Source organism: Octopus bimaculoides, chromosome 5, assembly GCF_001194135.2.
Source record: "Octopus bimaculoides isolate UCB-OBI-ISO-001 chromosome 5, ASM119413v2, whole genome shotgun sequence".
Lineage (NCBI taxonomy): Eukaryota > Metazoa > Mollusca > Cephalopoda > Octopoda > Octopodidae > Octopus > Octopus bimaculoides.
In genome coordinates, this window is record NC_068985.1 from 106,790,191 (window position 1) to 106,817,525 (window position 27,335).

The 27,335-nt window shown below is 35.1% G+C and overlaps 1 protein-coding gene across 19 annotated transcripts in view; it reads right to left on the minus strand.

The window, feature by feature from the left end:
• LOC106874089 (calcium/calmodulin-dependent protein kinase type II delta chain) overlaps positions 1-27,335 on the minus strand; it is a 343,297-nt gene that overhangs the window by 246,330 nt on the left and 69,632 nt on the right. For all 19 annotated transcript variants that reach the window (XM_052967902.1, XM_052967919.1, XM_052967916.1 and 16 more), the window contains exons 3-4: positions 26,092-26,151; positions 19,949-20,003 (exon numbers count right to left, since the gene is read on the minus strand). In XM_052967902.1, the coding sequence (XP_052823862.1) occupies positions 19,949-20,003; positions 26,092-26,151 (115 nt within the window). The remainder of the gene's footprint in view (positions 1-19,948; positions 20,004-26,091; positions 26,152-27,335) is intronic.

The following is a 27,335-nucleotide window of genomic DNA, read 5'->3' on the forward strand; positions in this document are numbered from 1 at the left end:
AAAACAGCCAAAATGAAAGTAGTAGTTCTGGACAGGAATGATCATCTATGACCAGTTGGACTGTGTAAGGAGTAAAACAAAAGGTGCAAAGACCTCAAAAACCTGCTCAGATATTTCCAACTATCTGACATGTACTGACTGTATTTCCCAAATGTGCCAGAAACTAGTCAGCTATACAGCCCATAAATTTATGATACATACAGTTAGCTAAGAATCCAGGCTACAGAAAGCTGGATATGTCTTTCTTGGGTTATAAAGACTACAAGGACTGGGTTAGTGAATTAAGTGACAGTTGACAACCAGTGGTGGAGTACTCTGAAAAGGGATTAGAGATTTCTCCCTTACATTAGAGAACTCTTCAATTCCTTCAAAATTGATATAAACAAATTTAGCACAATTCTTGTGATTTCATATATTTCAGGACTGGCTAACTGATGCAGTCTTATGTGATGCCATGTCTTAAAGAAAGTTTAGCATTAATTAAATCAGACTTCAAAGAGAAACAGATTGGAGGGGAGCTAATAAACAGTCTAGAAGAGGTGATTAGTAAAGGTATCACAATCAGCATGGTAGTGGTAATAATAGTCCTTGACTATTTCTTCATTATGAAACAAAAAGAATGCAGTGTCATATCTACAGCTTGTGCACTAAAACACAAGGGAACAAAAGCTGTTCAATGGTCCTTATGTAAAGAAGGGGCAATGTAACAACAAAGCTACAATCCAGTCTTTGATGGACCAGCACAAATGACAAGGGAGCTGACTTTGCTTTTCATTTCACCAAATATAAGACAACTAGCAGCTCCATACTGCAGTAAATTCATTCAACTATACCATTGCCTGCAAATTTGTGAACAGTATCAAAGTTAACTAATTTTGTTTTACCTACAATCCTATGACAATCCTAAGGTAGCTATTAACCCTTGGTAAATATCTTCAGCAAATATGTTGACTTAGTAAAAGGTTATAGAATACTTCAGCCACATCACATTAAATGGATAAAAGCTATAAAACCTCAGCAATTACTATAGATTGAAACTAATTTGCCAAAGCTCAATTTTGAAGATTCATGCAATCAAGATCCTATATAACTTAAAATATAAGAAATAGGATAGAATCAGGACAGTAGATTGGCAGAATCATTACAGCATTGGAAAAAATGCCTTGTGGTATTTGTTGTAACTCTTTATATTCTGAATTTAAATCCCGTTAAGGTCAAATTCACTTTAAATCCCTTAGAGGGTCAATATAAAATAAAGTATCAGTCAAGTAGTGGGGTCAATGTAATTGACAAGCATTTCCTCTTAAATTTCTGGCCATGTGCCTATGTGAGAAACAATTATAAGAAATAGGATGCAGTTCCTCAGTGTTGATTTGATTAGTTCTTCAAGTACTTAACTTATGAGATAAAAGCAAATTTAATAAACTCAAATTACCATCTTGCTGTTAATTTGTTAGATAACTGCATGTTAAGTACTCAAGAAGACAGAGTCAATTAATTTACAAGATACAAAAATGTTACGCAGTCAGGAAGTTCAGAAATTCAAGACATTCCAACAATGAGCAGAAATCATAAAATAAGAGAGAAAATCTTATCTGAAATAAGATATACAAAAATTGCTGAAAGCTTTTGTTATGATAGATTAATTTTGGAACAAACAACTCAGAAATTGTCCAAGTAGAAAAGTTATGATATAATATAAAATTAGTTGTGTACAAATTGATGTGCAACATCTGTAGGTATGAAAACAGAGTGAGCTAATAGAGGGGCAAAGAAAAAGGATGGGCAGAAGGAGATAAGAGGCATAAGAAGAAATATTTAAACAAGAAAGAGAATGAAGACTAGATAATTAGCATGAGAGAAAGAATTAAAAAGAGATAGTAAGATAGCAAGAGAGAGAAAGCAGTAGCAAATGGAGAAATAAAAAAGATAGAGAAACTAATATTTTTAGAAAGTTGGGTGAAGACTGTAACTGCTTCTTGACTATTCCAGCTTCTTATCACTTCAATATGTCAGAGGTCAACAAAGCTATATAGCTTCTCCTTAACTCAAGCACATTACAAAGTAGGATTTTTACTAGCAGATCCCCAACCCCCACCTCTGTCACCAAAACAAACAATAGTTTTATTAATGATAGAAAATGGTAATTCCATTCAAAATGATGGGAGAAAACATTGAGAAATTTATATTTAACAAAAACATATAATTCATAAATGAAATGGCACTTTTTACCTCTATGAAACTTTTTCTATCAAATACAAACGTGTACATATATGTACACACATGTGCATGCATGTACCCTTCAACACACAGATATATCATCATCATCATCATCATTTTATATCCATTCTCCATGTTGGCATGGGTTGGATGACTCAACAGGATCCAGAAGGTTAGAGGACTGTCTAACCTCAATGTCTCAGTTTTTTAATAACTAGATGTTCTTCCTAGCACCACCAACCATTTTATGGAGTTTATTGAGTGCATTTTTCATAGCACCAGCACTATAGAGGTAGCCTTGCCATTGATAAGACAGAAGAATAATCACAATTTCTGTGTTGTTGCTGCTTGATTTGATTTACAAACACTTACAGAATGTCTTGGGTGCTTTTTTTTTTTGTGACACTAGCACTAGTAGTGATGGAAGGGTCACTCTGTAGCTTGTAAGGCAAAAGAAAGCCCCATGATGAATGGAAGAGATTTATTGTTATGAGAGGATGATAGTGGATAGAATAAGGGAGGGAGCAATGCTGAAGGGAGAAAAGAAGGAAACACAAGGGAGGAGAAAAAGGGAAGAGTAACATCAGGGATTAGTGTGAAGGAGAATTGGGGAGCAAATTGGTAATGGTGATGGGGTGATTTGAGCAAGTAGACCCAGTGAGGGATGGGTTAGTCTACTTACCACAGGTTGGATAGTTCATCGGGGTCCATGTCAAATCTTTATTGGAGTTACACAGGTTTATTGTTGAGAGAAGGTAGTAAGAGACAGACTAACAAAGACAGTGTTAGTGAAGAGGGTAACTGGAAAAAAAGGGGAGAAAGCAGTGTCAGGGAAGTTAGAGAAAGTGTATATGGTGGGGAGGGTTGAACTGGAAGAGATGTTATATATGGGTGGGTAAAGTGGTGTGTGAGAGAAAGATAAGATGGAAAGAGGTACTTGGGGATAAAGGAAAAGTAGTGCCAGGGGATGACAGAGAGTCAGAAAGTGACAGGAATGGTGGGGTTAAGTAGAAGATACGGCGCTACCCCACAATATATAAAGGTGGGTAGAATGGTGCACAGAGAAGAGATGAAATGATAATGGGGAACCAAAATATATTCTCAAGGGACCACATCCAGGATAGAATTGTAACAGAATAGTCAGGATGGGTAGGTAAAGGTTGCCAGCATGCAATCCCACTCAAGCATCATGATTTGACAGAATAGAGAAAGACAGAATAGAGGAAAACAGAGGAAGAAGAATAGTGGGAAACAGGTAGTAGAGGAGAGGAGAGGAAGAGGAAGATATTGAATAGGCACAAATCGAGAACTTTCTTCTCAATAAGGGGTGGCATAGTATGGTGAGTAAAAGAGATGATAAGGGTGATGAAAGGAAATAGAACAGGTACAGTGGGTAGAAGAATATGTGAAATGGGTGTGAGGATACAGAATAGGCAATAGTGAAGGGACAGAGGGATGCATGCACTATAAATGGGCAAGGAGAATATATGTACTATCCCACTATTTCAACAAGTATTTCACCAAGCTTGCACAGGAGGTTGGGTCTTCTGCATCACCACATAGTACCACTCAACAAAGTCCCATCATCTTCTTCATCAGATGTATCACCTTAAGATCATTTTTCACTATATCATTCTGAGTCTTCCTCAGTCTTTCTCTTCCAAAGGTACTATTCACTTTAAGTGCTTAGCACTTGCTTATGTAGTTATCAATCTCGATCCAGTTTATGTACCCATACCATTGCATATATGTGTGTGTGACCATAAGCACTCTAATATCAACTTTTCCATGTTTGCATGTATCAGACAAACTTCAGGCAGATTTTTTATGGCCTTTCCTATCACCAACTTTCACCTACTTTCATGTAAGGTAAAATTTCCTCTAGTCTTTCAAACACAAACAGTACAACGACTGACTGTTATTTCACAGAAGATTACAAACAAATAATATTCCTTGAATGACTATACATTCATTTACAACCAGCACACAAGCTTGAGACAAGGAGACACTTCCAAACACAACAACATATTAGGGTCAACATAAAAATTTTGGTCTAATATGTATTTATTGTACCTTCCCTTCTTTATTCAGTGGAAACATGGACTGTTTACAACCACTATATAAAATCCTGAGAATGCTTTCATCAAAAGTGTTTTCATCAAATTTTCAGGATTGTCCATACAACCCCTAAAACTCCTGGAAGAGCAGGAATCTTATCAATTCACACAAAACTGGTTTCCAATCAGCTGAGGTGGACTAGCCATTTAATACGGATAGAGGATGAGTGCGTTCTGAAGCAGAGTTTTTCATGGTGAGCTATCTGCTGGGAAGTGAAAAAAGTGCAAACCAGAAAACAAGTCTTAAGACTAGCTAAAATACCAGTCGTGCAGAGTTGAATATACCATACAAAGATGTTGAATTTATTGCTCTTGACAGAAATAAATCACAAAAGGAGATCTATTCTGGGGTAAAAGATTTTGAAGAAAAGAAACAAAAGTTTGCAAAAAGAGAAGAGAACAACAAAAAAATAACACCTTGCTAAACACAGAAACAGTTTCATCTTTTTAGTTGCTCAACATGTGGTAAGACTTGCCTTTATAAGACTGGCTTAACTTCACATCTCAGAACTCATCTTCATGCAGTTGATCCAAGTGACACAAAGATCATTCCAGCAGACAAGCTAATATGCCATATTTATAATAGGACATGTAAGCCCCATGCCGGTCTAAAAGGGTGTTTAAATATCCACAAATCAGACTAGACAAACAACACTGTGCCACTGTTTCTAATACAAATTTAAAGAGACTTGAAACTTAAAAGTCATTAACATGCCCATGAACAGAAAAGGCACATCTAACAAGAAGTAGTCAAACTTTGAAATAAGAGCAGGCTACCCCCACCTCTCTCTCTCTCTCTCTCTCTCTCTCTATACTCTTTACTCTTTTACTCTTTTATTTGTTTCAGTCATTTGACTGCGGCCATGCTGGAGCACCGCCATTAGTCGAGCAAATCGACCCCAGGACTTATTTCTTGGAAGCCTAGTACTTATTCTATCGGTCTCTTTTGCCGAACTGCTAAGTTACGGGGACGTAAACACACCACCATCGGTTGTCAAGCGATGTTGGGGGGACAAACACAGACACACAAACATATGCACATACATACATATATATATATATATATATATACATATATACGATGGGCTTCTTTCAGTTTCCATCTACCAAATCCATTCACAAGGCTTTGGTCGGCCCGAGGCTATAGTAGAAGACACTTGCTCAAGGTGCCATGCAGTGGGAATGAACCCGGAACCATGTGGCTGGTAAGCAAGCTACTTACTACACAGCCACTCCTGCGCCTATATATTCCCAACCACATTGCAATCAAGAGAAATTGGTAAATAAGTACCAGACATGAAAATAAACAATGTTTAGAGTCAATATGATTGTCTAAAAACCTTCCAACATGGTATCCCAGTATGGCCATAGTCTAACGACTGAAACAAATAAAAGTGTATCTAAAGCATTTGTTTTGCAACTCCCTAAACCGATAAGCTCCTATGCACAACTGAACTAGTATCTGTTGTCTTGTAACATAAATAAGATGTCTGACTATGATATAATTTGACATAAATTGGACCTGTGCCTTGACCAGTCAGTCATATTGACTCTTTGCAGTGATATTGTAACAAATTTTGTTAGTAGTTACCTAGACAACATTAATGTTAGTGCTACCATTTGTTATATATATGAAATTAAATATTAAACTATTTCCTCTCTTTTGTTTGAAAGTAATTTTTCTAAAATGATCACCAGAGTGTTTTGCTTGTGACTGATTGATTTTTCATCTGCTTTTTCTATTTAATAATATGATACCGCCTACTTTGACCAGCTTTAAAACTTACTCTAACTCACTTTTGACTTTATTCTCTCTTACTAGCAGTCAAACATAAGTCTCAGTCACAAAAACAAAAGTTATATCACTTGTATGTGTGTGTGTGTGTATGTATGTACATGCACGTGAATTCATGTGTATCTAACTATGAAATTAATGATTTCAAATTATGACACAAGGCCAGTAATTTTCAGGGGAGTGGGGTAAGTTGATTACATCAACCTCAGTACTCAACTGGTACTTATTTCATCGACCTGGAAAGTATGAAAAGCAAAATCAACCTCAGTGGAATTCGAACTCAGAACGTGAAGACCAACTAAGTGTTCCTAAGCATTTCGCCTGACATGAAATGAATCTGCCAGCTTGCCACCTATGAACTTAATAAAAAAATATTGCTTGCAAAATTTATGACAAAAATTTGAGGTTTCATTTTGATCAAAATAACTGATACTCCAGCCATAGCAAAACCACTCATTTTGCCCTCACATTATTATAATGTCTTTAACTGCCACTCACTCCCACTCCATTTGTTATTTCAATCTCCAGGTGACTGCAAACACAAACAGTGTAAATTATTATTACATGTGATTATTTTAAATAATATTACAAAACTAAACACTGAGTGTATGTATTCAGTGGTTTCACATTCTTGGTAGTAATTTCCATCAGATCTTCCTTAACAACAATTAAGCCTTGAATGTTAAAATCCAAGTTTGTTTTTAGATTGAAATAAAGTTCAAAACAAACACATTGCAAGTGAAAGGTATCAACAATCTCAACTAATCAATGTCATGAAATGTAGATTATATGTAATTGGTATTTCTTAGTACATAGTTTTTACATTGAAACAAATGGTCTGATTCAGTTGAGGAAAGTGGTAATTGAATATTACTCCAAACTAAAATATAAACCACTGACATCAGGTGACCCTTTCTTCTACATAACAAAAGGGCATCATATTAATTATTGATGTTAATTCAAATCTAAAGACAATATGGAAAATGCTATGTCTCATTTAAATCTCCATAAATATTATACTGAAACTAATGAAATGACCAAAAATACAGTAACATCTTATTTAAGAAAAAGTGGTGGTGGTGATGACAGTAAAATGAGTGGGGGTGGTGGCAGTACTTGTGAAAATAGTAGTAGTAGTAGCAGCAGCAGCAACAGTTGTATGTAAACTACTGCATCACTTGTCTACACAAAAGTTTTCTTCCCCCACAGTTATTTAAAAGCTGTACAGGAGTTGGTTTCTTGTTGAGCAATCCATGTCTTACATTTATCAATATACATTACTCCCCCACTACTTACTACAGTAAACTACCTTCTAAGTGAGCCAAGTTAAAAGTATATTTGTCAGGAAAAGAGCTCCTGTGACAGAATACAAATGACCATTTAGTGTGTGAACTTGACTTCACTGTCTGTGAATGTCTTTTCTCTATCCCCATTTCTCTCTCCACAGCACATATCATAGTCACTCACACTACTAATTCCCATCCATAAAAGATCCAAGAAAAACAGTAAGTTAGCCACAGAAGAAAGAATTGAATAAATGTAATAAAGAAAACATACAACTTCATGCAGGCCACCTAGAGAAAGATCTTCACCTTAAAGCTGTCAGATTGAACTATTGATTTTGATGTTCTTCAGAAGAGGCTGACATTACCTACTCACCAATGTGCCATTTTGGTAAACATTAGACAAGTCCAACATTGATTAACTGGAGATTAATGACAGATGTGTTCTAAGCAATTGGTTATGTAGGACTGATATTGGATTACTTGTATTATAAAGAGAACAAAAAAAGTCCTGTCTAATTCATCATTAGAAAGCACATGTTTAATTTCTTCTATTACCACCAACAGCCCCATCACCTCCAGCAAAGCACAAAATGATATCTAGATGTGTGACAGTATTACGACCAATGCATCAATCAACCACAATGGCTAATAGTTCTAATGATATTCTACACAAGCTTCACTGATATCACATTGCAATCTATAAATAAAAACAGAATTATATTTTGGTCAAACAATAAGTTTCTAGTCTACAGCAGCAGTGGTAATGGTGGTTTGATGCATCTACCTGTTTACATATCTGGGACAGTGCTGCTGCTGCTACTACTACACATACAAACATCCTAGACTGCATTGAAAGAAAAACAAAAACAATGCAATTGATTGACAAAGACTTACCAATACTACATTGGCTCACAGATTCGCTCTTCTCTTTGTTATCTATTGCTACTGTAATGGCTTCTGTTCTTCTGAGACAGCACTACCACTTCAATCCAACCTACAGAGGTTCGATGTGAACATCAACCACACTGACCCAACTTCTATGGAGAAGTCTACAAAGGTGATGAGCTGTACAGATTTAGCTTCACTAAATAATAAAAATAACCAAAAAACATTCGATACAAGAAAGAAGCCCATAATGTCTTTGTCTTTTACACATACGCACAAAGCTAGAAGTGCTTAAGATGACATAGTTACTATTGTTCAGTATGGATCAATGTCCAAAGAACTGCAACTTCATTTCAGGTGCTAGAGGGAAATAACATATTTCCCTCTACCACCTCCTCACCCCAAACACACTGTTTCTATCATCATACTCTTGTTCCCTTCACTCACTGATCTTGGTCCTTCCACCCCCCATCTCTCTCTCTCTTCTGTTCTTTTCTTGGTTACAGTTATGTTGTCTTGAGCAAGCAAGCAAGAACATCATAGAGTAGTAAGGATTCTTTAATCTTGTTGAAAGGGGAGTACTATTCACATCCATGATTGAATACACATTACTTTAAATAATAGTCTTGGGTATTTTACTAGAATGTACTTTAGGGAAAAGGTTTTCTTCTTTCCAAAACAACTGAATTTGTGATTATTTTTTCTCAAGAATTGTAATTTCCTATGTTCAAAGTATAATTCAGAAAAACTGATAAAGTCAAAAATAAAAAAAATTATGGTCAGTTATGTTTTCGAAAATGGAAAGAGAAGACAAAAAAAACAAGAATTTTGGAATATTTTTAAAGATTTGTAATGGGTGAGATTTAAAATATAATGATGATGATGATAATAATAATAATAATAATGATAATCCTTTCTACTATAGGCACATGGCCTGAAATTTTGGGAAAAGGGGCCAGTCGATTTGATCAACCGCAGTACGCAACTGGTACTTAATTTATTGACCCTGAAAGGACGAAAGGCAAAGTTGGCCTTGGTGGAATTTGAACTCAGAATGTAAAGACAGATGCCACTAAATATTTTTCCTGGCATGCTAATGATTCTGCTACCTCACTGCCATAATAATAATAATAATAATAATAATGATTTCAAATCTTTTTGTCACAAGGGCAGCTTGGAGGAGGGGATTACGTCGATTACACTGATCCTTATGTTCCACTGGCACTTAATTTATTGACCCCGAAAGGATGAAAAGCAAAGTCAACCTTGGCAGAATTTGAACTCAGAACACAAAGACAAATGGAATGCCACTAAATACTTTTCCTGGCATGCTAATGGTTCTGCTAGCTCACTGCAGTAATAATAATAATAATCACATTTTGAGCGAGTGCAGTATACTAGCACATAAGGAGTATAATCGCAGACATAACTGTGTTGGGATGTTAGCCAAGTGAGTGGCTTCAAAACAACAGAAAAGTGGTATGAACACAAACCAGAGGTTGTGACAGAAAATGATAATTACAAGATCTTGTGGGACTTCTCCATAAACACTGACTTTATTATTGAAACAAGAAGACTAGATATGATTATGGAGGACAAAATAAACAAATAGTGTAGGATCATACATTTTGTGATTCTCTATGATAGTAGAGTTGATATCAAAAAAACTAAAAAACTTGAGAAATATCAGAATCTAGCCAGAGAGCTGAAACTGTGGAAGAGAAAGACAACGATTATTCCTGGAATAACTGGTGTACTTGATAAAGAGCTACCTAAAAGACTGAAAGAAATCAGAATTGAAATACTCATTGTTGACCTGTAGAAAAGTACCAGCCTATATTCTGAAAGAATCTCAAGAAAGATTCTTGACATGTGAGACTTCTTGTCACTATGCTTTGAGATGAAATACCTGCTAACTAAATTAGTATGCACAAGTGAAATAATGACAATACTAAAAAGATTATGAGAGGATAGAACATATTCTGAAATTCTGCCACTGTTGAATTCTTTTAAAGTTTTCTGGTTGGAATGAGCCAAACAACTGCAATGTGCCCACCCATTCCCATCACCTATATTGGAAACTTTTTTTCTGTTCCTCAACCCTTCTTGCCTATATCAGCATTCTATCAATGTCAGTGATACAACATAAAAGGCATAGCTGACACCCTCTGCATCAAAAATGTAAACGAGTTAAGGATACTTGCCAGTCAATTAATTTATCACTTATTTATCTTTGTATAAAGAATGATTGTATATCATTCTAAGAACCTTTTAAGCTGTGTTCCAAACTCCATTTTCCTTTAAAAATGGACAAAAAAAATTCAGTTGTTTTATGAAACTGTTTGTCTAAGTTTGTATGAACATACGTTAATGTGCACATACATATACATGCATACTGTGTGTGTGTGTGTGTGTGTGTGTGTGTGTGTGTGTGTGTGTGTGTGTGTGTGTGTGTGTGTGTGTGTGTGTGTGTGTGTGTGTAGGATTGTATGTGTGTGCATTAAATGTGCACATGGATCATTTGTCTAAGATGATTGGTAGGTAGTTGAGCAGAAATCAGCTTTTGGAAGGATTCCATGGAGTGCAATGCCATCTAGCTTTGTTGGTGAGATTCTAGTGAAAGTATAAGATACAGCAATGATTATGTGCAACGGTGGAAGGCTTACTTGATCTGTGCAAGCTACAGCTAGATTGCAGCAGCAATTAATTCTGTCGCAAGAATTTGACACCGTATTGATTACAGTGAGGTTGATGTCAGAACTCATTTTTTTCACCTGATAGCTGGAGAGAAGGAGCAGCATTGCCAGTAGTGGAGGCAGTGGTGGTGATGACGATCATATTGAGGATTAGGTGATGATTATGACAGTAGTGGTGGTGGTCATGGATGTGGGAAAGATACCAAAATTGTCTGGTTTTATCTCAAACTTTGGAAAATAGTCCAAGTGGAGGTTGAAAGGTGAGAAATGTTTCCTCTTGCTGATGTGAACAATACCTTGGCAGGTTTCCATCAGTCAGACATGCCTATTGACAACAGCTTATGACGGCAATTAAGACAAATTCCCTTTCTTCTCAGCTTTTTCCAGTAGCAATATTTTCATGTTGTTGCTACTTTTAAAATTTCAGCCCAACGAGGCACACTTTCATCCCAACCTAAACATTTTTCTGATGCTATTCCTTTATTCTCCTAAATGCAAGTTTAAAAAATAATGTTGACAACAATTTTTGCTGTATGCAGCCAGTTGCTAATAGATCATTAATGTATACACAGAAGAATTGTCTTGGTGAGGCAACATTAATAACATTGCTTATGTATATGTATAGTATACATACATATATATACATACACACACAACATACACACATATATATATTGGATGTATGAATATATTTTATATTAAATATTGGTTATTTTCATTTAGCACAAGCCATTTTTTTTTTTAAGAGAAGAGAACAACCCAGTATGCTGGATAAATCCGGTACACCATGTAATGTTAAAATGCATGAGAGGTGGAGTAGAAGTGGATAGTAGCTGAGCGTTAAAGGTATTGGCTGGTGTGTGTAGGATAGATAACAATGTTGAAGTATGGGCATATGATGTGAATGGACATTGGGTATTGGGAAAATTGTACAAAGTGATATTGATGGAAAAGATAAGAAGTTGAGATTAAGTTAGACCTCAAGACATTAGGTATTGAGGCAAGGAGACAAAGAAGACATAAGAAGTTGAGATTAATTTAGATCTCAAGATGTTAGGTTTCCCAGAAAAAACAATGAATGACTGAGATTATTGTTGGTATGTTTTATAGCAGACTTCTTTGAAGTAGTATAGGGAAACAGACTCAAAAATGTTTCTGATAATGATGGCATGAAGATGAGAGAAGAAACACAGTAGTGTCTTTCAAGAGTTGCACTGGATTGCAGTATGGTAAGCCATTCTACAGTGGTTTGGATGCTGATGATTTGGCATAGCTGACTGGACAGTCAACCTGTTTTGGCTGGAGGCAAACAAAAGTACACATGCATGCACATGCAAAGATATACACATACAGATAGAGAGAGAATATATGTGTTTGTGTGTGTGTGAGAGAGAGAGATTAACATTTTCCCTTTCCTCACACACATAAAAAGAAAGGAGAGAGAATGAGAAAAACATTAAAACACATAATACACAATATGTCAGCATCGAATCAGTGATGCCAAATAGGCGGTGACAAAATGTCTCATACCCTCTCTGAAGCACTAACTTAACCTAAAAAAAAGATGGTTTTGGGGTCAATTGTAGAGACATTGGCATAAGGAGGAAATCTATGTATACACAGACATATATATTGTGTTTGTTCGTTTTATGCTACAAACACCCAGAAGTGGTTGGGTATATGTTTGTCTTATCTAAGACAAACAGGATTCCTTTTGAACCCAAAGTTTCATCCAGAAAACCAACTCAAGGAAACATTACATGATAGTGTTTACCTTAGATATATCGCTATCACTCCCAATACACACATGCACATGATATGATGGATCCTATGCAAGTTTTGACAATGAATACTCCTGATGTTTGATTAAAAGAACTCCCAACTCATTCTATAATGGTGTTAGTAGCTGAATATTCCATACATTTGTAACCCTTAGAATAATACTCAGACTCAGTATAACACTGAATGATAGGACTATCCCTTTAAATTAAAGTTACAAACCATCTGAAAAGATTCTACACAAATTCAATCAAAAGTATATGGTAGAAGGCACTTTCTCAAGGAGCCATGTAGTAGTATTGAACCTGGGGCCTTGCCCTGTGTATGCATGCACACACATGCTTAAATCAAATTAAGCATGTAGTGTAATACCTGATATTACGATATATGTAAACAAAGTTTGCTTTGTAGGAAGTGTGGAGATGTATTGAGATATACAGATATGGAGATAATTTATTCTCAAGCACAGAATAACGCATGAACAGCATGAATCGGATAATATCCTTATATTACAGAAAAATTTGTCAGCGGGCAGCCATGAGACTCGAACTCACATCTGTGTGATTATTGATCATGTGCTTTACCTTTTAGCTAAACTGCCCAGTGACAAATTTTTCTGCAATTTTTGAACTTATAAACTTATCCTTTTGATAGATGCTGTATGTGAAATTCAAATTATGATATGTGTAAAGTTTGCTTTGTTGGTCGGTAATCACAGAGATGTGAGTTCGAGTCTTATGGCTGGCCGCTGACAAATTTTTCTGTAATATAAGAATATTATCCTATTCACGCTGTTCATGCATTATTCTGCACTTGAGATGTGCGCTTGAGATATACCTGATATGCTTACCTGACAAGCAATAATAGATAAGAGGCTCAATTCCAGATGGAAATAAATCATTGGTTATTATTTTTCAGTTGTATAGTTTTTATGTGTATAATTAATGTGTGAAGATATACGAGTTATGAATTCAAATCCTGTTGGAATTGATCAAATTAGTACTGATCAGTTACACAAGTTACTCCAATAGATTCTAACTTTCTTTTTCAAATCTGTGACTTTATCTCAACATCGGAAATTAATTTCTCTCTTTCTCACACAGACAGTCACACACGCACGCACACATGTACAGACAAACAGCCACATACACACACACACAGACACACACACAAACAATCACACACACACATACAGGCAAACAACCACATACACACACACACACACACAAACAGCCACACATACATACAAGCAAACAACCACATACACACGTACACACATGCATACAGGTAAACAACCACATACACACATGCACAGACGGGCACACATACACACAGAGCCACATACGCATGCAGACAGACAGACAGGCACACACACACACACACACACACACAAAGATGACATTTAATTGAAATTATAATGGTTTATGAGTATAAAAGTGCATACAAAATGTTAGCGCAACAGCTGTTGCTAGAAGATGAACTGAGAATCTAATCAGGTGAAACGGGAAGAACAACATCTGTGCTTTAGTATCTTCTTGGGAGAATCAGGTGATTGAATAAAACTGGGATCCTCAATCAAGTAAAAGTTATTTAGTATGGATACATGATGATGTCATAACAATACCAATTTCTCGGAGAATATTTTAAATGTAAAATAAGTTGCTATTTAAGAATTCACTCTAAATAAGTTTTAACAATAGTAATTAATCTATTGAGTACAAGAGTTAACATATGACAATGTACTTGTGTAACTTTAAAAAAGTCATGGCAGAACTAATTCAAATTTTATAGCAAAAATGATTTATCATACTCCAGTAGAGAATACAGGTGGCATATTTCAGGTACAAGCTAGTTTTGCCACTTTTTAGGGCATAGTTAAGATTTTTAACAGGATGTCCTAGCTTGTATAGTGCAGTAATGGTGGTATTGAAGCAAAGAAGAATGGGTGAATGACTAATGAAATATTTTCTAGATAGTAACTATATTTTGTGCCAGTTTCTTTGACTTTCTCCTCCAAGTACTTAAGATCTAGGTAAACAGCCATATTACACTAAGGCAATGTGGTTTTCATGAAAGAACCCAATTCATAAAACTTGAGAGAGAGAACAAACAACTGGATTTGAATATGGCCAAAAGTTAGTAACAGAATTTTTAAAACAATAAAGAATGACAATAACGAAAGAGGTATAGTGGTGTATAACTAAATACATCTAATGAACTGGTTGTCTGACAATGAATAGTTTAAGGTTATGCTGAAACACTTTGCATAATTCTTTCTTCTCTCTGAACCTTTCTATTCCTTGTTAACATGTAACAAGTTGAACTGAATATTAATTGTCTTGTCTTAACACATTTATTGGTTGATTGTGACATTTAACCATAATGTTCCTTAGTGAGCCCTAACTACAATTAACAGCATTAGCTGTGATTAAAACTTAGAAAATCTCAATCTCATTATTCTAGGAGTATCTGCACAAACTATGAACACTACCCCACTTTCATCCTCAGTAACATCTGCACAACCAGACAAGATAGGAAAGAGAAAATACAAAAGGTTTCTTCTTCCTTCAGCACAGAGCTGATTAGAAGCTCTGAGCAGCAGTTCCAGTTTCAGCTCATCATCATCTTATAGCAACAGGGAGGAGCTGGAGCTTAGAGAAAGATAAGAAACTTGAGGAGAGAAAGAAAAGAGTGAAAAAATAAAAAAAGGAAAAGAAAGAAAAAAAAAAATTAACCCAGACAGAAATCAAATAGGTTTGCTGGAAGCACATCATGAAAAAGGGTTCTTTTCCATTAAAAGAACTTGAAATTAAATTATCAAATTACTATCAAGAGGCTGACGGAACTGCTGAAGGACCTGACATGAAGGAAAAGAAGAACCATATTGTATTGACTGAGCTAAAGGAAAAAAATAAATGCAAGACCATTTAATAAAACTATATTAATACTCTATGAACAGCTATAATTGGGCCAACAAAGGATGTGGGAGGTTCCAAGTCTTTGGCGAGGGCAATTTCATATATACTTTTCAATTTTTTATGGGTGGGTGTTCATTTGTTTACTGTACAAAACCTGTTTTGATATAGTATGCCATGTTTTTACCCCACCTCTCATTTATTACATGCATGTGTGTATAGTCATGTACAAGCATAACTGTGTTGTTAAGAAGTTCGCTTGGCAACCACATCATTCAATATTTGATCCCATTGCATAGCACTTTAGGTAGGTGTCTTCTACTATAGTCTTAAGTTGAACAATGCCTTGTGAATGCAATTTATGGCTGTATGACTGGGTATATGCAAATGCATGTTTGTGTATGTGTGTGTGTGTGCTTTATATTTACTGGTTTTATGTTTATGTAATACATAGCAGTCTTGTGATAAAAAAAAGTACCAGCCTGAAATAAATAGTGGGACTGAAATGATCAAATAAACCTTTGAAAGCAGTGTTCTAACATGGCCACAGACCAGTGAGTAGAATTTTTAAAAAGTAAATTAATTGTATCTACTCTTAATGAGATAGAACAAAGCATGAAATTGTAGTTTCAAAATTCACATCAACCTAGCAATTACAGGGACATTTTACTTTTACTTTTTCATATCTCCCCCTCCCTTCAGGAGACACTGAATTTTCATCTTGAAATTCTCAAAAGTTTGATGGGAAGCACTGTCAAGAAATTAAATTATCATAATGCCAGCTGAACAGCCACACTGTTGATTAGCAGAAACCCACAAATAAGATGAGGAATGGATATAATCCATTAAACCAATTTTGGCATATGTAGAACATATTGTATATTCCTGAGGAAGAAATAGAAACATCAACCACTGCAGATTTGCAGTTGAAACTAAACTCTTCTTATGTATTTGATCCAACACTGTAACAATCGTAACATTCCACCATAAAAAATTGCTTCTATCAGAGGTGCAAGGCTTCAGATTTCAGAAGAGACAAATTAGTTAATTATATCAAGCTCAGCACTTGGCTGCCATTTACTTTAACTAGCTGTTGAGAGTTAAATGGCGAAGTTGATTTTGATGGGATTTGAATGAAAAAGAGCTGGAACAAATACCACAAGATATTTTTTATGATTTGCTAATCATTCTGTCATTCTACCACCCTACATTCTATTATAATAATATTTCTAATATAGGCATAAGGTGATATATTTTGGAGAGTAATATAAAAAGAATCCAGTACAATATGTGGAGTGGTTGGTGTGAGGAAGGGCATCAAATTGTAGAAACAATGCCAGAACAGATAATGGAGTCGGGTACAGCCCCTGGCCTTACCAGCTCCAGATGTTAACCAAGAGTTCCTCTATGAGAAGTGTACAGCTTAATCTGGACTGCATGTGTTGCAGGAAGACTTTATTGTGATCCATTTAATTCAAAGTGACTGTTGTTCAGTAAACATGGTTGTTGTTTCTTTATTTTGAAGAAGATTGAGTCTATTTAACTTTGGCTGCTACTCATATGGTTTTTTTATTGATTGTTTTCAACATTCACCCACAATTTGTCATATTTTTTTATCCATATACTGCTCTGCATTTCACTCCATTTGTGGATGACCCATTATGCCCCACCGAATATTGAAATTTCAGATTTTTAAAATAGTTCAAATATGATTAAGCATATATGAAACACGTATTCAAAAATTACCTCCCAATCCATCAGAAGTGCTTATCAGAATCATGATACATTTTTTGAGATTGTAAATCTATATTAACTATTACATGTTGGTTTTCATTTTATATTTGCATTTGAAATTTTGGAAAAATTTATCCCTTATGCCCCACCTCACCCTTGATTTGTTCTTAAAACATAAAAAGGTTGAAAGTATTTTGACCAACATCACTAGTCTGCTATCCATTACACTCTACAATAATATTACAACAACAATTATTTTTTTGACTTGAGACAGATTCAATATGTGTCTAGTGGTGTGGAAGGAGAATAAGTGGCTGAAATGGTAAAACAACTCACAAAATACTTTGAGATATTTCATTTCCTAATGACCTGTAGGAAAACTTTTCCTTATGCAACCATGATATACTACTAAGTATATTAAACATTTTTATAAGTCATTGCATCACTTGTTAAAATTATCTCTTCAGAAATTATAGCCAGTACTGATTTTGTTATGTTTTCTTATGATGCCCGATGTAACCTTAAGTTTGTTTCCTAAGTTCACATTTTGGGTTTAAATCTGGTCAAGCTTGACTTTACCTGTCACCTTTTCTGAGATTGATAAAATAACAAAAGAAAATTGTGATATGGTTTGAATATTTACAGTTTGAATTTGAACCCATGCTTAAACTATATATAAATACTAAAATGCTTTGGACCAGTTCTGTGTCTACAGTTTTATCCAATAATTTAGCAACTTAATCTATACACAAAAAATATTTTCTTAATTTTTTTTTTTTTTTTCAATTATAATTGATATAATAATAATGTCATCAAAGAAAAAGTCAGCATAACTTATCTGATTGGCAAAGGCAAATATAAAAGAAGCATCAATCTAAGTTTAAAGATGAAAACATGAACAAAGACATAAGGCAACTGTCATAAACGAGGGCTGGAGAACATATGTTATGGATTTTGAGCAAAAATGGTGTCTGAAATGAGCATAAAATGCAACAATCTAAACTGTTAACAGTTTCATTTACTTATAAAGACATATTTGTCTTATGATCATTACATGTTTGCTATATTGCAAGTCTCTGCCTCAATTTGAACCTGGATTAGCTGCTTTTTTTTACCAATTGGCAAAATTTTGTCAAACTAAAACTGATCCTAAATTGATAAAAAATCTGGTCAATAAAATTATATATAAACATCTCCTAGATTTTCAAATGATAATGTGACCACAGATCTTTCTCACCAGATTTGTGCAGGAATATACATAGAGAAACCAAACCTGAATAGAAAAGACAGAGCTTGATAGACAGGTGTCTAACTATCAGGAACTTAGAAATGTGAGCAGTGAAGCATATTAACCAGCAAATTCTTGCATTTGGCAAAGTCTTCACATTTATGAAAAAAATTATATGCACCAGAACTTTCACCATTTTCCAATGCATATTCTCTATTCTCTCTTAACACACATTCTATTACTATTATTACTATGAATAGAACCTTCTGACATTACTTTGTCTTCTATCTTTGGAAATGTCCTGTTCCATACAAGCTTTTAACAATAAAACAGATGATGTATTGAAAATGAATGACTACTCTTCTCATTCATCCAACATTTTATCCATCTTATTGTTGAAAATATATATGCTGAAGACATGGTTAATAGTTCAGAAAATGAAATCCTATTAACATCAGCTGTATTTCATTGCCAATTTTTCCAAAGTTTTTAACTCGTTTTGACTTTTCTATTATAAATACCTATGAATCACCAACAGCTGGATCTTTGGATTTATTTATGATAACAACACCACCCACTTCATCTTTTCTGAGCCATGCTGATCATAGGTGAAGCATGAGGGTAAAATCAAAGTCATCTTTCTGAGATGATGTGAAAAAGATATTGCAAGTGAGGGCTATCTACCATCTTAACCAATCTAATTTAATTAGATATAATGATAAATCACTTAGAAGAAAATGATTTATTTTTATATTTCTGAAGTCTCATAGCAGAAAAGAAATTTTGACATGTAGTTTTTTAAAAGGTGAACTCTTTGAAAAAAGTATATATATTTATGGAAACATTAAAGATATCTGCATTACTGACTCTAACTATATGTTGCGCATCAAATTTCCACAGATCTACGATAAAGCAAGCTCCCTTTTCCCCTTTATATACAACCTATGTTTTAAAATGGGAACCACATGAGTCAACAAACTCACAAGTATATCTTATTTAAGGGCACTCAGAGCTTGGAGCTAAATGTCAACCCATTCCTTTTGAACTATTAGCAACAAAATTAAAAAATGTGATGCAAAACAATACAACTCTGAGGCATCAAATGATAGTGATGATGATCTACCCTTCAGTCTAGAACATTTTAATCTCTTAGATGAAAGAACAAGAAATAAAAATTTCTATATTTTCTCAGACTTAGCTACCTTACTAACAAGGTATATGTGATATACTGGCTCAGATTATCAATACATACGAAATGAAAGAAATATAACAAAAGACTAAAAATAAACTTACAAATCAAAGACCAGGTAATGAAATCCTTCATCTTGTATACTGTCATGCAAGCGCACTGTAAAAAGAAACAAAGAGAAAAATAATATAAGCTTCGAGTTATGTACAAGACTTGTCCAAAAGAAATGAGATTTTTAAAATAGAATGCCAACCAGCCAACACAGCATGCTTGAAAATGCAGTGCTGTTTATAGGTGATCATCTGACCTATATCTATCTATCTATATATTATACATCTTGGTCAGAATTCGTAAACATATGTTTTTACAGTTGTTTGATCAACTGAAACACCCTTATGTACTAGCAAGTAAGTGGCTGAGAAATGTATATACACATGTACTTTTAATGTAATTCTTTGTGGAATCAGCGTGAAAGAATGTGGCAATAATGGACCTTTGAATTACAGGTGCAATTCATTCAACAGACCTCTACACAGTTTTCATCTTCCTGATTTCACTGACAATGTATGGATACACTTGAAAATGATATTTGCCCAAGATACAACAATGATCAAACCTGGGATATATATATATATATATATATACACACATACATATGCATAAGTACTATTCTTGGACTCATAGGACTGATTACCCAGTTTCTATGATATTACAATATTCACCCTGAACAGGATGCCAATCCATCAGAGGATTACTCATTTACAATGGAGTGAACTGGAGTAATGTGAAATGTAATGTTTTGCTCAAGAATACAATGCACTGCTCAGTCCAGGAATTGAAACTACAATCTTATGATTGAGAATGCAACACCCTAACTACTAGGTCATTCACCTTTACACACATATAGACATACACACACATATAAGCACTATATATTCATATGTAGATAGGTAATACAGTGATCATATGTGTATATGTGCATGCATACACACACACATCTATACATACATATATATATGGTATATATATATGTATGCATATGTGGTATGTATATGTGTACATGTGTATACATCAAAAGATAAAACCTTTATTCCGAAATAAACAGAGAAAGAAAGATGAAGAGACAGACAAGCAGACTACAGACAGACAGGCAGACCAATAGTTATATTGATCAATGTATTTTCACTCATTCCATTCTAAAAATAAATTGTTTGTTTGGTCTTCCACTGAAATTGAGTTTCATGTCTTTGATCTGTTTCTATAATAAGACAATTTGATTTAGTTTTCTCTGGCTATTTTCAAAGCCCTTTCAACATGCATTGACAGGAAGAATCCTTCTTTCATATTCACTGCTACTCCAGTGCTGGCAGAAAGAACCACCAGATAAATGCGAAGCAACTGAAAGTGAACATCATCTTCAATCATTATTTTACTGATTATAGCTTTACCATCACCCTTCCATACCTGCAATGATCTTGAAAATGGCTTCTCTCTCACTTTCTCTCTCTCTTCCTTTTTTTTTAACACTTTTATCTCTGGAAGGCAGACTGGAAATGATTTAAAGGTTTAACACTACTAATCACATAGCTATAAGTTTAAACCTTACTGTACTAATATTTTGCTCAAAGGTAAAAGATGTACACTTTCTTGATTCAGCTTATTGGTTAGTAGCGGCTTCCATTATTTGCTGGTTGAGTGATTACAATAGTTGCAAAAAATGAAAACTAACTAACAATATAGAAATACAAAAATTTGCAAGAAAAAATATATAAACATTCCTAATATGCTAACACAAAACAAAAAAAAAAGATTTATAAAACAGTAAAAATAGAAGACATTCCTCCAGGAAAACTCTGAAAGATTCAGTTTAACCATTCCACTTCATCTCTACCTGAGTTTCAGTGAAAACAACAAATTATAGTCTATGTTGGTGTGACAATAGTAGAAGAAATGGATAATCGTTTTATGTTTATTTTATTTAATTGAAAAGAGACAGAAAATGTAATAAAAAATAAAAAATATTCTTTTAACAGGTCATAAAGATTAAAAAAGCGAAATATGAATGAACAAGAGAGAAAATGGGAAAATAAAGGGTAAGGTAGAATTAAAAATATACCTGGGGAGGAGAGAGGGAGTAAAAATACAAAAATAAAGTAAAACTCTGGAGAGGAGGTGTATGTTTGCAGGGAAGGCTAAGTTTTAAGTCAGGAGAAAAAAAGGAAGGGATCCATGACTTTCCCAACTACTTTACCCACTATCTTGCTATAGATGCAAGTTGGCATCTATGGCAAAAAAGAGGATGGAAGAGGGGTTCTAGAGGATTTATCACCTGGTAAGGTAGGATTGTGGAAAGTAGTTAGTATGCAATTTTGTGATGGTGGAAACATAATGTAAGTAGTGAGAGGAGAGGTGTGCATGTCAGATGGTGTGCATGTCACACACGTTTCCAAAATCTTCACTCTTTCTGCTATTGAGTATATCATCTTGCAGAAAAGGCTAGAAATGTTCACTCAATGCATTCTTACAAACAACTAATGTGCTGATGATGCAATGAGGATACAGTCAACTAGTGTGTCATCTTTGTTCAGCAGGTAACAAGCAGTTGAAATAACACAATGACACTTGCAGTTGAAAGGCTGGGTGCTTTTTCATATGCGTAAATTTATTTTTGTATTTACACTATGCTACAGAACCCAGCCTACTTTTTAGTGTACTACCCTGTAGTAACAGTAGTAAAAGAAAAAACCAGCAAGACAACACATATGAAGGCTAGAGGTTATAAGTGGATCCTTGTTAATCAGCTGGGTGGATTTTTATGAATGCAGTCTAAGGAAATTTTATGAGTAGCAGCGACACAGTCCAAGATGTGGATACAATATTCAACTTTAGGTCTCACTTAGCTTTTGTAGAAACTCAGTAGTTGATCAAGGATGAAATGAAAGTCTTGATGGAAAGGAAGCAGATACAAGTTATGTTATGAATAAGAGCTTATCATGTGAGATCAGTGATTGAGACACCTAGCATTTGTAGTGACTTTGAAAAATGTAATTACATGTTAGCCAAGAGTGGACAGGGTAAAGTAGAAAACCATATCGCTGATATATTAAGTAACTGTTTCTATGTGATATTGAAAGAGGCAAGATTGCCATATCTCCATTGAAGAATATTTCCAATGTCTCTGTACATGGAGAGAGGGCAGTTTGATGTAGGATGTCTAGGTTAGACAATATATGTACATGGCAAGTTAAATAGGAATGAAGAGTATCAGTTTCAGCATAAGAATGAACATAGAAGATTTGTCCTAACATCAACTTTCAAGCAAAACCATGCCATTTAGTGCCATCACACATCAGCAGAATGAAAAATATAATAATTATCATATAAACATATACATAGAGAGTTACTAACATCTAAATCCTGCTCTAACAACATGAAAGCACAGATAGTACATTCCTAAAGTGAGGGAGAAGTTAATAACAACAATAATCAGTTAATTTCTCAACTAATTATAGCTTTATTGCTGAAATGTAGGTGGCCATAATGAAATCCAATTTAATCAGCTTTAAACATGATATAATTGCTTTGTATGTAATATTCATGATGAACACCACATCTAATTTAGCTATCTCCTTTACTGGTAAAATTCCATACAGTGCCTTGTCATAACATGATTCACAGAACTCATTAAGTCTTTGATTACAATGTGGACTTCTTGCAATGAGAAGGGAGAGTAGTTCAACTACGTGTTGTGCACTATCACTTGTCCTAATTTATCATCTAAACTAGTGAAACTAAGAGGTGTGCCTACTCTAGATGTAGTTTCATTGGATGTTTGGCTAAAAATGATACTGTTCCTTATGTTTTTAAAGTAGTATTAGTATATCTCAAAGCAGAATAGCATCCTATTAATTTGGTAGAGCTAATGAAAAGCAGTATGAAGAAATGTGCATGTATGTATATCTATGTAGGTATCTATAAGCAAGTACATACACATTTATATATGTATTGACATTATCATATTAATATCTACTTTTTCATGTTATCATCATCATCATTATTTAACATCTGTTGTCCATGTTGGCATGGGTTGGATGGTTTGACAAGAGCTAGTAAGCTGAGGGGCTGCACTAGTCTCCAGTCTGATTTGGCATGGTTTCTACAGCTGGATGCCCTTCCTAACATCAAACATTCTGAGAGTGTAATGGGTGTTTTTACGTGCCACCAGCATGGGTGCCAGTTGTGTGACATCAGTATCTGCCATGACTATGATTTCACTTGGATTGAAGGGTCTTCTACTCAAGCATGGCATATTGCCAAAGGTCTCAATCATTTGTCCTTGCCTCCGTGAGGCCCCATGCTCGAAAGGTGTTTTTATGTGCCACCAGCACAGGTGCTAGTTATGCAACACTGGCATTGGCCACATTGTCTCTATGAGGCCCAACACTCGAAAGATGCTTTTTACATGCCACCAGCATGTGTGTGTGTGTGTGTGTGTGTGTGTGAGAGTGTGCACGCATGCGTGTGTGAGAGTGTGCACGCATGCGTGTGTGTGCACACAACAGGCTTGTTTCAGTTTGTCTACAAATCTAATTACACAGCTTTGGTTGGCCCATGGTGCCATGCAATGGGACTGAGCCCAATACCAGGTGGTTGGGAAGTGAGCTACTTAACCACACAGCTATTCTTGCACTTGTGTGTATATGTGCTTGTATCTATTATAATGAAGACAAATTGCAATTCTTTGCTTACAATGAAATCTATGACACCTTTTGCTTATGTACTCTCTGCCTTTCCCAGTTTCAACACATTTCCATCAATCAATTTCACATTTAATTCTTTCCTTCAACACATTTCACATTTCATCTCAACTTCCTCTTATATAAAATAGGTCATAGGCAATGACCTTCAGTTGTTGGTGCATTTGGCCAGGTTTGTTATTGGACTCTTTGGCAACCAAAGGGTATCTGAGATTCTTAGCAGCTACTGGTTGCTCAATTTTGCTCTGTCAGCATAAAGCAGTTCTACTGATCTGCAGAGAACTAACGCCCAACTTTTCATATTATTTTAGCTTTTACATGATGCCAGTCCTATCTGCAGGTTCATCATCATCCTCATCATCATTTAGCATCTGTTTTCCATGCTTTGACAGGAACTGTTGGATGCCCTTCCTAACACAAACCACTCCAAGAGTATAGTTGGTGCCTTTTACATGTCATCAGCATGGGTGCCTATTACATGTCACTGGTGAGGGTGTTTTTCAAATGTCACTGGCACAGGTGCCTTTTACGTGTCAACAGCATGGGTACCTTTTATGTGTCACTGGTACAGGCACCTTTTATGTGGCACTGGCCACAGCTATGATTTCACTTGGTTTGACAAGTTTTCTCATGCACAGCAAATCAATCATGTGCCTACTTCAGTGAAAAGTGTATTTGTGGGATTGGTAGTCTAGTACCTTTATAACTTGGTTGAACCTGCCAAAGTATGCGTCCTGATGGCAGTACTCCAGCATGAATTCAATAGATAAGCAATGGCCATTACTGGTATTAAATGGTACTATGACTGAGATGAATGACCAAAATCAGTAGTTGTACTCCAGCATGGTTACAACCAATGGTAGTACTCCAGCATGATTACAACAGATGATAATACTCCAGCATGGTTACAACAGATGGCAGTACTCCACCATTGTTACAACTAGTGGTAGTACTCCAACATGACTACAATTGATGGTAGTACTCTAGTACAGTTACAACTGATGGTAGCACTCCAGCATGGCTACAGCTGATGGTAGTATTCCAGCATGCCTACAATCAATGGTAGTACTCCAGCATGACCACAATAAATAGGTTGAAACCAATACGAGGGCATACTTAAAAAGTGTGTAGGCTTCAGGTATTAGACAATTTAAACAGCTAAAAGTTTAACCATTTACAACAGTCATTGGCCAGTGTCCTGAGGCAAGACTTAATTCAGCTTACCTCAGTTAACCTAACAACAGGTGCCACTCCCAGCAGAACTGCTGAATGATTAATTTAAAAAAAGAAAAAGTGCCCATCCACCTGCAAAATAATTGCTCAATCAAAAAAGTAAAGAAATTTAATTTATATAACAAGTCATCTCACACATACTCACATCAAATTATCCATGTACAGAACGTAAATGTGTACCTACAAACATGATGGGTTGGATCTCTTTATTTCGAAAAAGCTAAATACAGTCATATAAAACAAGAGAATAAACTTACCAATATTTGGATGTTTCAACAATCTACAAATTCTAGCTTCTCTTTCTAGCTTTTGATGATCTGAAAGAAGATGAAATAAACAAGATGAGAGTAGTATTTCATTAATAACTTCAGCAGAAGAAATAAAGTAGATTAATGTTCCATTAATGAGGAACATATTCTAAGATGAGGATGGCTCAGTTGCTGGAAACAGAAGAGGGATGAATGAAGCAAACTAAAAACAAAAACAATGAAAGTGACAAACATTACAATATTGTTAATGTTTAAGGTGGTGAGCTGACAGAATCGTTAACATGCCAGGCAAAATATTTAGCAGCATTTTGTCTGTCTTTATATTCTGAGTTCAAATTCCACCAAAGTCGACTTTGCCTTTCATCCTTTCAGAGACAATAAAATAAGTATCAGTTGAGTATTGGGATAGATGTAATCAACTTACTCCTACCTTGAAATTGTTGTCCTTATGCCAAAATAGAAACCAATGTTTTGTATAAAGCTAAAAGCATTAGTATGAGAGATTTGTTGAAAACAACACTTTCATAATGACCATCAAGGCAACAAAATATACTTCGGTGACTCAGACAGCTCACAGTGATAGCCCTGAAAACAACTGATTTTTTCTCAAAAGAATCTCATCTACAGAAATTATGAAGGCTCTATAAGTAGTAGTCCTACAAATAGACGTTTTCATTTGGTGCCATCCTTACGAGTAAATCTACTCAAAGTTTCTTATACATACAAAGGCTAAACAAGATTATACATCAGAGTAGTCTTCAATCTTGAAAAACTGCTCTGATGGGTATGCTCTAGACCAGGGGTTTTCAAACTGTGGTCCGCGGACCACAGGGGATCCGCAAGGACAAGACAAGGGGTCTGTAGACAGCAAATGCTTTTTATGGGCAATTTGATTTTATATATGTTTTTTAATCGAAATCTTTTAGTTGACAATAAACCAATTTGTTAAATACTGTTAAATAAATAAATGTAAAAATATATGTTATTTTAAGCAAATATTTATGTATAAATTTCATAAGCGTTTATAAGGGGTTCCCTAAGGTAAAGCCTGAAATATAAAGGGGTCCGCAAGTCAAAAAGTTTGAAAACCCCTGCTCTAGACATTCACTACAACATGCACACATGGATACATTTTCAAATGCCATCCAAGACAAAGCCTCCTTTACAACAGAGACATATCCTCTCATTTCTCTCCCAATATTGTTTCAGTCTTTGAAACCTGTCAACACTGT